This window comes from Pituophis catenifer, unplaced genomic scaffold (genome assembly GCF_029215685.1).
Source record: "Pituophis catenifer annectens isolate HBS135680 unplaced genomic scaffold, rPitCat1.0.hap2 SCAF_6, whole genome shotgun sequence".
In the NCBI taxonomy this organism is placed as follows: domain Eukaryota; kingdom Metazoa; phylum Chordata; class Lepidosauria; order Squamata; family Colubridae; genus Pituophis; species Pituophis catenifer.
This window is the reverse complement of record NW_027256886.1, coordinates 40,434,564-40,447,470: the sequence shown is the minus strand read 5'-3', so window position 1 is coordinate 40,447,470 and position 12,907 is coordinate 40,434,564. Positions and strand designations below refer to the sequence as shown.

The 12,907-nt window shown below is 38.1% G+C and overlaps 1 protein-coding gene and 1 long non-coding RNA gene across 6 annotated transcripts in view; one reads left to right on the top strand and one right to left on the bottom strand.

Annotated features, from left to right (window-relative positions):
- The first annotated feature begins 979 nt into the window (after positions 1–979).
- SAP130 (Sin3A associated protein 130) overlaps positions 980–12,907 on the top strand; it is a 24,803-nt gene continuing 12,875 nt past the window's right edge. For all 4 annotated transcript variants that reach the window (XM_070946502.1, XM_070946501.1, XM_070946500.1 and 1 more), the window contains exons 1-12: positions 980–1,061; positions 2,809–2,923; positions 3,065–3,303; positions 5,226–5,393; positions 5,656–5,767; positions 7,441–7,565; positions 8,003–8,127; positions 8,402–8,552; positions 8,895–8,985; positions 9,356–9,460; positions 10,958–11,099; positions 12,058–12,176. In XM_070946502.1, the coding sequence (XP_070802603.1) occupies positions 2,815–2,923; positions 3,065–3,303; positions 5,226–5,393; positions 5,656–5,767; positions 7,441–7,565; positions 8,003–8,127; positions 8,402–8,552; positions 8,895–8,985; positions 9,356–9,460; positions 10,958–11,099; positions 12,058–12,176 (1,486 nt within the window). In that variant the 5' untranslated portion in view covers positions 980–1,061; positions 2,809–2,814. The remainder of the gene's footprint in view (positions 1,062–2,808; positions 2,924–3,064; positions 3,304–5,225; positions 5,394–5,655; positions 5,768–7,440; positions 7,566–8,002; positions 8,128–8,401; positions 8,553–8,894; positions 8,986–9,355; positions 9,461–10,957; positions 11,100–12,057; positions 12,177–12,907) is intronic.
- Positions 3,273–12,907, bottom strand: part of LOC139318856 (uncharacterized) — a 27,604-nt gene continuing 17,969 nt past the window's right edge. For both annotated transcript variants that reach the window (XR_011600536.1, XR_011600537.1), the window contains exons 4-5: positions 10,989–11,083; positions 3,273–5,144 (exon numbers count right to left, since the gene is read on the bottom strand). This is a non-coding gene — a long non-coding RNA (uncharacterized lncRNA). The remainder of the gene's footprint in view (positions 5,145–10,988; positions 11,084–12,907) is intronic.

Below are 12,907 nucleotides of genomic sequence, written 5' to 3'. Positions count from 1 at the left end.
GAAACCCTCTAAAACTGTAGAAACACACTTTCAAATCCTTCAACATGATCTATGACAACCTATAAATTCTGTTAATCTTCAGAATTAAAATAATTTGGCTAATCAGTCCAGCAAGGTTCACAATTGTTCCTGGATTAACACAGAAAATGCAATTTTATTTCAGACACCGGAGTCTACTTCATATGCGAAGCTCCTTTATACTTGTGAGTAAATGTTAGGGGATTAAAAATGGAGAAGGAAGAATTGAGCGTCTGAAATTCCTAAACATCACAACTCAACTGGGATTTCAAGCTGTTCCGATGGCCACACGTAGCAGGATGCTCGTAGTAGTTAATAGGCTGCACTAGAGATTTTTAAGGTTGCTACCTAACATTTGGCAGAAAGAATGCGACGATTATTCAACCAATTGCTATTTGAACAGCGTATTACATGTTGTTGTAATAATACGCGCGCGATAGAGCAGGTCCGGCTCCTCATCAAATACTGTTTATGTATGGAGAAAAACTTCACGGCAGATTGGAAGATAATCCTGCTTTTGCTTTTCTCGTTCGGAAAGTAGACGCCAACTAACAAAAAATTAAAAAGGGCGTGCGATCTCCCTTCCCTCTGACCGACAGCAAGCCAATTTCCCGCCGTCTTCTAGGGACAGGAGACCCTCGCTCTGCCTCCCGAAGCCGTCTCCATGGGAGATGGCCAGCCAATCCTGGGGCTAGTGGGCGGAGACTAGACTAGGTGCTCCGCCTCCTTGTAGACGGCCAATCGCATGCCTTTCTTTTGCTTCAACCTCTCGCGACACCTGACTTAGCCGCTGTTCGGATCTCGAACTGCAACTCCCAAGACTCTTTCCGCCACCCGCGGTTCAGCCAATGGCCGCGCACAACGAGGCGAAAGTCTCACCACGGTGGGCGGGGCGCCCCGAGACCCAATCGATCTGAAGGGGGAGGGGTGGTTTGCTGCAGCAGCGGAAGCAACACTCCCGACTGAGCCCCCTCGGTGTCAGTGCACGTCGTAGTGCTTCTGGGAGTTTTTCCGGAGGGATTCCGCCGCGCCCTCTTCAGCAGGTAAGTCGTGGGTCGAGGGAAGGGCTGGCCTGGAAGACAGGGGTCTGCTCGAAGCCCTCATCGTTCCTTCTAGTCACGGTTCAGTAGATATCAACCCGTGTGATCCCTTTCTCTTTTATCCTAGAGGCTCTGCGTGGGGTTTGTTGTCGGTAGCTGCAGCTTTTTTATTCTGTCTGAACATCCGGGTCCTTTATTCTGCGCGTCTTGTTTCACATAGTGACCAGGGAGGGATGGGAGGCGGGCTTTAGCTGCCTCTAATTAGCCATTGCTTATTTTCTTATTGGTAACCAGGCGTAGCCAATGTGGGTTTCCCTATTGGTTGGCCTGTAGTGCTTTTCTTTGATCCGGATTGGTCGACTGTTGGAAGGTGAGACTTTCCAATTGGCTGGTGAGAGAAGGGGATGGACTTTAACGGCGGAGCCAGTGGGCGGAATTTATTTCAAGAGAATAATTCCGCCCTGATTTGAGAGAAAGGGAGGAGCTTCGTGTGACGCCTCTGTCGGGTGGGAGGGGGTGTCTTGGTGGTGGGCTTCGCAGCTAGTTCTGCGTTCGTCATGATTCGCTTTTCGCCTTGAAAATTTTACCCTTAAAAGCTCTTCCGATCGCGACCTTCTCCGACACGGAAAGTTGGAAAGAGCCTTTAGCCCGGACTGCCTTATTTGGAAGGCGAAGGTCCCATTGCTAACGAGGCTAGGTCGCCTTGGAGCCGCTGCCAGCCAGCCACATTTCGCTTAAAAATACATTTGTAAGATGTTAGACTAGAGGTTGCAGCACTAGGTTCACCTTGTGGGTCCTAATGGCCTGCGTTAGGGCATGCCTGCAAGGTAGTTTGAAAGGAGGCTGAAAGCTGAGCGAGAAACGCAGAGAACCGTAAGAAAGTCTCACATTGGAAATTATAAAGTAATCGCCGGCTAGGACCTCTGACTGAGTCTTCGGAAAATTTCAGGCAAAAAGTACCTATTTAATGTGGATCAATGGTGTGATAAAATGACACTTTTTTTTACAATTTAATTTATTGATTGTTTTAAGAAATATCTGCTTGCAGTTCCCAGCTTTTCCTTTTCAGTCTGGCACCTGTTAGACAATGGTGTTCCTTGTTGCTGCTTTCATTCTCAGCCGCCCATCCATCATTATCTAGTTTTAATGAGGACTGTTTCCCTAGAAGTGTATATAAAATTGCATTACCACTTTACAAAAATATGAAATCACTGATAATTATCCCCAGTTTGTATAGCTTGTGCCAAGCAATGAGTTAGATCTTTAGTATGTGACTTAATTATTAGAACAATACTTAGAGTTCAGTGTCAGGCTTACACAACTTCATGGTGATGAAGTATTTATTAAGCTTCCTAAAACCGATTTCAATAGAAAAATTCACTCCAAACACATTTAAAACTCCATTCTCTGCAAACTTGATTATCTCTGAACACAGTGTAACTTATTTCTGAATAAACAGTTGATTTGCTTGACATTATTTGGCATTGATAGTTGTCTACTGAATGTCTAAACACTGATTTGATTTCCAGCTGCCGTTGCATTCATACATTTTTATTACAATTATTACTAAACATAATTGAGCTGTTTGAACTATGTAACTAGAATTTTGGTTTGAGAATGCTTTAGAAGTCAGTTGTAAATAATATGATAAAAGTAAAAATGCAGGCAATAGATTTTACTGAGACTTCTCAACAAAGTATTCTGTAATGCGGGCATCTGAATTTCTTACAATTGCACGTGTGCTTCACAGGCGGAAATGAGTTCTCAGCAGTTTTCCCGTACTGGAGTCCCTCCCCCAAGTCTAGGTTCAGCTCCTCCAATCTCCACCAGTGGACCTGCTGGACTGATAAATCCAGCAACAACAGGTAAAGCATTTTTACCAAGAACGATGTTTCATGGAAGTAAGTCCGCTGAATCTAAATATAATGTTTATACAGTTTAATAAATTGTCACCTTTCATGGTAATGGTTCAAATTTTCTATACTGTTTTTTTTTTCCTTTTCCAGTAGTGAGTGATGAACCTAATCGAGAATTGGAAGTGACTCCCAGAGATCATGTGGTTCCTACTGGCTCTCTTCAGTCCCGTGAAGAGAAACAGGAAACAGTGGTAGTTCGACCATATCCACAAGTGCAAATGTTGACTCAACACCATACAGTGCCATCAGGTGTACCAGTTACAGTGGCAGCTCCTCCTACTCATTTGGCTTCAGCAGTGCCACTTACCTTTCCTGAAGGGCTTATCAAAGTAATGAAAACTAATTTTATATACTACACTGAATTGTAAATATTTTTCTTTCACATTGGCATTTGATGCCTTAGGTATTTTTACTCACGCTGACTTATCACAAATAATTAATTTAAATTTCTTTTAGATTTAAAAGCTTTAGATTAAAGCTTTTTTTAAACGACAGAAAGTAACTGAAAAAGGGAAAGGACACTTTACAGTAGATATGTAGGAAAAGTATGTAATAACCCAACTTTCATGTGTACTACTAAATGTCCTTCTATAGATTTTTTGAATGTGAATTGGGAACATATATGTTTATATACTAATATGATGACTGGTTGCACAGTCAGCCAAATTAGACTGGATTTGGCATTTTAATCCATCTACTGAATCTATCCCAAGGACTTGAGATAGGCATATGTTGTTGTTTCATGGTGTTAAAAATATACTTGCTGTTCCAAATGAAGCAATTGACTAGTGTTGATTTTGTTAATGCCAATAGTGTTCAAGTAGTGCTCCAGTTGTTTTGGGATTGTTCCTAAGGGTCCTGTTACTATTGGTACTATCTTTGCTTTCTTTTGCCACAGTTGTTCAACTTTTATTTGCAGTTCTTTGTGATTTTCTGTGGTTCTTCTCTTTCATTCTGCTACCTCCAGGTACTGCCACATTCACTGTTCAGAGTTTTTTGCTTTCTTAATGACATTTGTTAAGTCTGGGATGTTATGTGGCAGGTATCTATTTGAATTATAAAGTGCTAAGGCACTTCAGCATTTTCACTTTCTACTACTTAATCTGTTTTATGGTCTCACCAGGTCTTGCTTGCAGGCCAGTGGTATTTCTTGCAGATATTCCAGTGCACCATTGTTGCTACTTTGTCATGCCGGGGTTTGTAGTCAGTCTGTGTGATATTGTACAGCTAACTAGATGGTCCACTTGAGCTTCTTTGGAGAGGCAGCATTTGCTGTCTGTTTCTGTCTTCTCAGTATTGGCTTTGTACACATTTGTTAAGGAACATAATGTAAGCTGTCCCAAGTAAATCTGCCTTTTGCAATTGACTGATGAATTATTATGATGATTCTTTGCAGTCAGCCAGATATTCAGACTGGATTTGGTATTTTTGTCTGTCGAATTCTTTCCAAGGACCTGGGATAGGCAGAGGTGGATGTATGATGGTATTACAGATTTCATCGCAGCATGTAAACTCTTTCCAAATAAAGCCACCTATTGCAATTGATTGATAGTGAATTTGTCAATGCTGATGGTGTTCAAGTGGTGCTCCAGTTGTTTTGAGGTTGCACACAAGGTGCCTATGACTATCTTTGCTTTCTTTTGCCACAGTTGTTCTATTTCTGTTTGCCTTCGTATTTTTTTCATATTTTGTTATCTTCTCCAGTTTCTTCTGTTCCATTCTGCTTTTTCCAAGTACTGTCACATCCATTATCCAGACTTTTTTGTGCCTATCTATTTGAATTCTAAAGTCCCAGGGCAAATTTAGCTTCTACATTTTCTATGACTTTCTATTATATGGTCCCACCAGTTCTTGCTTGCAGGCAAATAATATTTCTTGCAGATTTTCCAATGCACCATTGTTGCTACTTTGTCATGCCATTGCTTGTAGTCAGTCTGTGCAATTTTCTTGCAGCAGCTAACCAGGTGGTCCACTGTTTCTTCAGCTTCTTTGCATTAGGTGGCACTTGCTGTCTGTTGCTGTCTTCTCAATTCTGGCTTCTAAGGCAGTGGTACACAATGATGACTTCCAGATATTACCAAACTCCAGCTGTCTTGGTAACTTGGCCGTAGGGAGGGATGATGAGAGTTTATAATGCAGCAATATCTGAAAAACCACTTGTTGCCTGCTCCTGCCATAAAGAAAAATAACTGTTACATACTCATGCTATTTCGATGTAAAGAGAAAACAATTGTATCTTTGTTATTTGCAGCCTCCTTTGAAGCCCGCAATACCAAGTCGTCCTATTGCACCAGCCCCACCAGCCCCACCATCTACTCTGTCTGGCCCCACCAAAGTCCCTGGGCAGGTTACTGTAACAATGGAAAGTAGCATCCCACAGGCTTCTGCTATTCCTGTAGCAACAATAAGTGGACAACAGGTATTATTTTTTTTCCTGCTAAAATATAAAACTTATTTCTTAAGACTATGGAAGAGAATGAAAAAGCCTTGATTACGCTTCTACTGTAAAGATGTATACTTAAATTTTACCTTTGTATTTGTTTAAAAACTTCAGATTAACCATAGTTATTATAATTGTATAACTATACAATTAAATTAATTGTAGTTTGTGAATTAAACTTTTCCAGTCAATTCTACACAAGATTTTTCATATAATTTTTTAAAAATTATTTTATATGCAGGGGCATCCCAATAGCGTGCATCATATTATGACAACCAATGTTCAGATGTCAATTATCCGAAGTAGTGCTCCTGGGCCTCCCTTACATATTGGCGCTTCTCACTTGCCTCGAGGTAGTAAAGTTAATTGTACTTTCTTGGAGGAAACGATTATATAGCAATCTTGTTTGATAAGTTTTAGATATGGTTAATATAGATGTTACTCCTAAAATGAAGCATCTGGAGAAGGCTGGACTTGAATCTGAAGCAATTCCATTTAACTACATTCTTGTCGGGAGATATCATAACACATCTTTGTTGTATGATATAGTTCACTGATCCTAAAAAAAATCTCAGTTGCTTAGGAAATATCACAATATGGTTATGGTTGTATGTTAACGTTGACTGCAGTTAAGGTCAATGAGACTCCCACTTCAAGTCCCATTAAAGAGATTAGTCTTAAACTGCATTCACATTATGCTAAACTCTAAGAAGAACAGTTTTTTAGGTTTGTCTTAGCAGCCTGATTGAACTGGTAACATTATAGTTCATAGTTTACCACAGTGTATGAGCCACTGTAATCTATCCAACCAATTATTAAAATAAGTCAGACCTATCTTCTTTGAAAACAGGCTATATGATCCATTGGGCAATTGTAAGAGGTGGCTGAAGGGCTGAATTTCTTTGTATCATCTTAGAAACATGGGGAGGGTATTCTGACATTAACTAAGTTCAGATCTCCTGAACTAGATGAGTAGAGTTTTATATATATATATATAATACCTAATAATTATGAATGAATATATATATATATATATATAAATATATATGATAAAATATAATCGATATTTGCAGATACGCCAATAATTTTATACACTCCAAAAATACACTCCAAAAATTGGGCTCATAATATCTATAACATTTTTAGAAGTACAAGCACATTCTGTATATACTCGTGAATAAGACCATCTGTGGTTAAGCCAACCTTCAAATTTTTAGTCAAAATATCATAAAAAATGGGCCACCCACAGATAAACTGTCCCTCAAAATTTGTGGAATCTAAATCATAAGCCAATTGTGAAAATTAAAGCATACAAAAAAAGTCTCCTTAGTGTGGTCATATAAAAGTTTCCTGATAATATTGAATAGCCTCGTGTATGTAGTTGAATTGTCTTTGGCATTGGACAGAGCCTACTTTTGAGGGTTGGTTCACGATTCCAGAAAACTTGAAGAAATACAAAAGAGAGTATCCAGTATCATCAGGAAATGTTTATATGACCAAACTAAGAAGACTGAATATAACTATCCTTGAAAAGAGACTAAGGGTCTTAGAGGTATGGGTAAATCTAGCACTGCTTAAGATTCTGAGAGGACACTGCGTAGAAAAAAGTTCTCTATGGTCTCTCATCCCATGTGCGGGAGTCAAAATAGTGGCCTTAAAGGAGAGGCAAATTACAATTAAATGTTAGGATATTTTTTCCTTATTATAATGAAATTGAAAATGAAACCAACTTCCAAGACAGATGATGTGCTCTCCTTCACTGGATAGATTAACCACGTGGTGGTTTGTTAGGAACGTTCTAATTTGGAGTTCTGCGTGAGATGTTGGATTAGATGGCCCAGTTGGCTTCTTGCAATCTGTGGTTTTAAATGTGGCTGAGCTCACTGTTGTATACAGTTGGAATCATGTGGTAGTATTTCTTATTATTTTTTTTATCATGTCTCCTGCATAAAAGCTGCAGCTAACCTGACACTTTTAAAATGGAACATTAAATGTTCTTCAGTCATATGAGTATGGGTTCTTTCAGGTGCAGCTGCTGCTGCTGTGATGTCAAGTTCTAAAGTAACAACTGTCTTGAGGCCAGCTTCACAGTTGCCAAATGCAGCTACAGCTCAACCAGCAGTTCAGCATATCATTCATCAACCTATCCAGGCAAGTAGCAGTCATGAGGTATTTATTTAATTGTTTTAATGTTTCTTTTTTGTCTCTTTCAGTAAGAAATCACTTTGCAGATTCAGTGGCTCACTGCATAAATAATCTGGGAAATCTGGCAGCTTCTTTTCCTAACATTATAGAAATAGTTTTGGAGAAGCCACTGTAAATAAAATATACCTAATAATGAACTTCAAGATGTCTTTCTACTTAAGAGTTTCAATGTCTGTGATAGTTGATTAAGTATTTTTTACTCTTGTGTGAGGTTGTCATGCATTTTTTTTCCTACTTCTCTAAAAATAATGCCTTCAATATATCAATAATGCCTTGAATATTATCTAGGATATAATTTAAACAGATTCTGAAATAGTTGAAAGTTCTTACAATAATGAAATTGCAATGCTGATAAGATGCTATTTTTTTTCTTCCCTACATAGTCTCGGCCTGCTGTGACAACTTCAAGTACTATTCCGCCTGCTGTAGTTGCAACAGTCTCAGCCACAAGGGCTCAATCACCTGTTATTACTACAACAACCACACATGCTACAGAATCTACCCTCAGGTAACCACCACAGAACACAGCATTAAGTAGACCAAGTATATAATTGGAAGATATATATGTATTTGCATGTTGATCTGTTTGCACCTGAGGATCATTTTTTACAATCTGGCTACTATATACAGGCTGTTTCAGATTGCCTTCTTAGATAATTGCTCCATGAACCAAGCCATTTTTGCACAGTATTTTAATTTAGGTAATGCACATCTTAAGTCATGATATCTCTTGTGTCATTAACTTTTCATTACCCTAAGTAAAATAACTTTTTTTTTTACAGTCGGCCAGCACTATCAATTCAACAGCACCCACCTTCTACACCTATCAGTATTCAGCGTCCTGCCCAGCCAAGGGATACAGCAACCAGAATTACTTTACCTTCTCATCCAGCCATAGGAACACAAAAACAACAGCTTCACCCCATGGCTCAGGTAAATTATTATGAATGCATTCCAACCAGTTACTTCTTTTCTATTGAGGCATTCATGCAACACACTTTGAGAACAAGTCCGTTTTTTATTTTATTTAATAGGTTACATGATCTCAATTACTGCGTGTTATGTTGTATGAATGATGGCTTAATAAAGTAACTGAGATCATTCAGTTGTTACTTTATTTAAAAGTTGTTAATTTATTCAATAAACCATGGTTTTAAACCACATGTAAATATTATGTTTTATAAGGGCTAATAGCTTGGCGACTAGTTCAGGCATACAATAATATTTTTAAGCAAATTTTCAACCGTTTTTGATGTAGAACATTTTCCTCTACAGAAAACGATTTTTAGTACTGGTACTCCAGTAGCAGCAGCAACTGTGGCACCAATTTTAGCAACAAATACTATTCCTTCTGTGACTACAACTGGTAAGTATCTGTAGTTCGCATATTTGTAAAACTAAAAAAAAGTTATTAATGTTGCAAAACTCTGTTTAAACAAAATATTTTGTCTCACAATAGATTTGAGTGACAATAGCAACATTTTGGTGGTCATGAACCATATGTAACATTTTGAGAGAAAGCAAGATTGTAGGGGCACAATAGTCTAGGATTTGGGGTACATCCTTTTTAATTAGTCCCACAGTGTCATACCATGTGAAAAATACTGCTTGATATTTCTTTTAGCTTGCTTCTATCAATAGAACATATTTTCTTGTATAAATTATTCTGTTCTTCTCATCTATATTCATTGACATTTTCTACACAAAGATTTAATTGTATTACATTTTTCTTCTAGGTTCCATACCTCACACTCAAGCAGCCTCTAGTACAATTGTCACTGTGACTATGCCCTCGCATTCATCCCATGCAACAGCTGTGACCACTTCAAACATCCCAGTTGGTGAGTGGGTTCTCTTATACTGTAATTTGATTTATAATATTTAAGTATTATTTTATATTTTTCTCAGAGGTAGGCAATTTATTTATTAAACTTATGTGCCACCTATCTTGCCTAGAGCTGGCTTACAATCATAAAAAGAAGAATAAGACTTTAAAATGATAAATATTATTACTAAAATTGGTTTGAAATTGACAAGATGAGAAGAAAGAGAGCAAGATGCACACAGGGGAGGAGGTGGGATATCAGTCCATAAACCACCTCCAAAATGACATGACCCCAATGAGATCCCAGTCAGTTGGTAGAGCCAGGTCTTCAGGTCCTTTCAGAAGGCCAAAAGGATGGCTGTGAATCTCACATCAGAGGACATGTTGTTTCAGAGGACAGAAAGGGCTCTTCTTGGATCCCACTAGTTGGGATTCCTTGGCCAATGGGATCCACAGCATTTCCCTTCTGCCAACATGGGTGAGGTGTGCCAGTTCCACTGGGGTGAGATAGCCTGGACTCATGCCATGAAGTGTTTTAAAGATGATAACCAACACCTTGTATTGGACCCAGAAGCGATGCAATATGAACCATCATAGAGGCCCCAGGAACTGTCTGCATCGCTATATTCTGCACCAGTTGTAGCTTCTGAACACTCTTCAAAAGTAGCCCCATGTAGAGTGCTTTGCAAGCATGAGATGACCAGGGCTTGAGTGACTGCGTGCAGGGATTCAAGATGCAGGAAAGGGCGCAACTGGCACACAACAAAGTTATGCAAAGGCTCTCCTAGCCATGACTGCCACCTAATCGTGGAAACGTCCCTCCTGTAATGAAGAATTGAATCACTGCCTAAACCCACCTGGAAGTTGCTGTCCTGGAAGCTTTCAGTAGTCAGGAGGGACAGGGATCTAATTGGCAGGTGGTTACACTGACAGCATTGAGCACCCAGTCCATTTCATCAGGACCAACAGGGTCAAACTGTTTCTAGATAACTGGGGAAGTATTCTAATGGACCTGCACCATGCCTGGATTCCAACTGGGAACAGATACAAGTGACTGTCCATCAGGTGTTCTATAAATTTCTCTGCATGGCCTCGAAGTTGACCACGTAAGCCCCCTAATCGAGGAACCTGGTAATTTTGAAAGCCGCTAGGCGACACTCTGCAGACACAAAAAGGGCAGAGAAATAATGGTGGTTGTGTGCTCTTACCACCACAAGTAAGGTCTTAATAGAGACTCTAGCTCATAGCTGGTCAGATTCATCCCTCATTTTCCTTCAGCAGTGCTATAGGTATTTCTTTGCCCATATAATATTTTACGAATTTATATATCGCATTTCTATTCAGTTGAAAATGCCTATGTTTTCAGCTCTAAATTCTCATGGACTGTCTTTCTGTTAAAAGGACAATACAGAGAGGCTTGGTCCCTTGAACATCATCTTCTGCATATTTTATTTTCTTAGTCTTAGTTTACTGAGTATGGTTAATAACTGGATTGTCACTTGTTACTATACAGCTAAAGTCGTCCCCCAGCAAATCACACATACCTCTCCCCGCATCCAGTCTGATTATACAGCAGAAAGGAGTAATCTCATTCCTATATCTAGTCACCGTGCATCTCCAAATCCAGTGGCAATGGAAGCTAGAAATGATAATAGGTAAGTGAGTTTATTTTCTTATACAGGAAACGAATTTCTTAATCTTGGATAGATGGAATCTATATTATTACAGTTTCTAAAATAATTAAACTTTTGTATAATTCTATTGAATATCTGTTATGATTCTGAAAGAATTAAAATTCCCTGGGCACAAACTCATTCAGGTAATAAAAATAGAGAATACCTTGAATTATGTTGTTCAGTAGTGTGAATGCCAGGAAATGAAGGATAATTAAGAGCAAATACAGGCAGTCCTCCATTTACAGCCATGGCCTAAATTTTGAACATGACTATCACCCTGCTCTTATGGTCACATGATCACAACTTAGATGCTTAGCATTTGGTACACAGTTATGATCAATCTGTTGCAGCATCCTGTTGTCATGTGATCACAATTTTCTATTTTTAGCCAGTTGGTTAAGATGGTTTTGCATTTATCATCGTGGTGACTTGACTGGGACTGCAGTAAAAGTGGCCATGACATTCTGTTCTCAACTGTGGCCATAAGCCAAGGACTACCTATAATGCCCCTTGTCAAATCCTGCATTTCAAACCCTGCTGTATTTAGAAATGGATTGTAATATGTATGTGCTTAAAAATAAATTTCTAAAGTGCGTCAAATGTATACAGTGCTGTTCTAGATTAATTATCAATGGAACTGAGAGATTTTTTAAAAACCTAAGGCATTAAACAAGTAATATGTAAAAATCCTTTCCTTTAGTTCATATTTATTCTTTTAATTGGATTATAATGTGGCAAGATATAAAAAGAAATGAGTTGCTTCCACAATCTTTTCAAATGTCCTTCTAATTTTTTTTCAAATCTCTTGTCTCCAAATAAGCTAACAAATAAGATTTATAATTTGCACTATAATAAAATGTAATTATCATAACTATAATTTATTAAATGGATCTAATTGCAAGACTGTATTTAATAATTCTCATTTCCACTCCTGTAGACAGTCAGTGCCTGTTCAATTTCAGTATTTCTTACCAACGTATCCTCCTTCGTACCCTTTGGCTGCCCACACTTACACACCTATTACCAGCTCTGTATCCACTATCCGCCAATATCCTGGTAAGAGTTCATTAATTTCAGTAATTTACAGTGGTGCTTTACTTAGAGCAGCAATATAACTTTATCCATAAAAACAATGTTTAAGATGAAGGTGTGCAAATTATTGGGGTCTAAAAAAGAAACACTACCCACCAAACGCAAAAGTAGAAAAACACATTGATCATCTCTTGTTTAATTAAAATAACAAAAACAAAACAAAACAAAACAAAATTTTGAGATTATTAAATATTTATTTATTTATTATTTATTTATTTGTGGAATTTATTTGCCGCTCATCTCATATCTAAAGTCTCTGGGTGGTTTACAACAAAATGCGAGTAACTTACTCAACTAGTTTCTTCAGGTGTAAAAAAGCAGTACAGGTAGTATTAATGGCAGTGTTATGGTATTTTTAATACCATAAAAATTTGAAATCTATATGAAAAATGCTTTTTCAGTGCTTTTCTAAGTGTCCAGGTTAGCCACATGAATTATTTAGTAATAATTACAAAAGTCATATAAGAGATTAATGTTCTGATTTATGCATTGCAAAGAAACGACTCTGGCAATGAGCTTGGGTTGTTATGTTATGCAAACAAAGCTCTCTACATTGTAAGTATAAACTGTATTGTTGGAAAATACAAGCTAAAACAATCCAATAAGATTAAGATCAATGGATATTGAAATGGATACTTTCTTATTTAAATTCACAATCACAATTATTATATGAATTTTGCAGTTATATGGTTGGT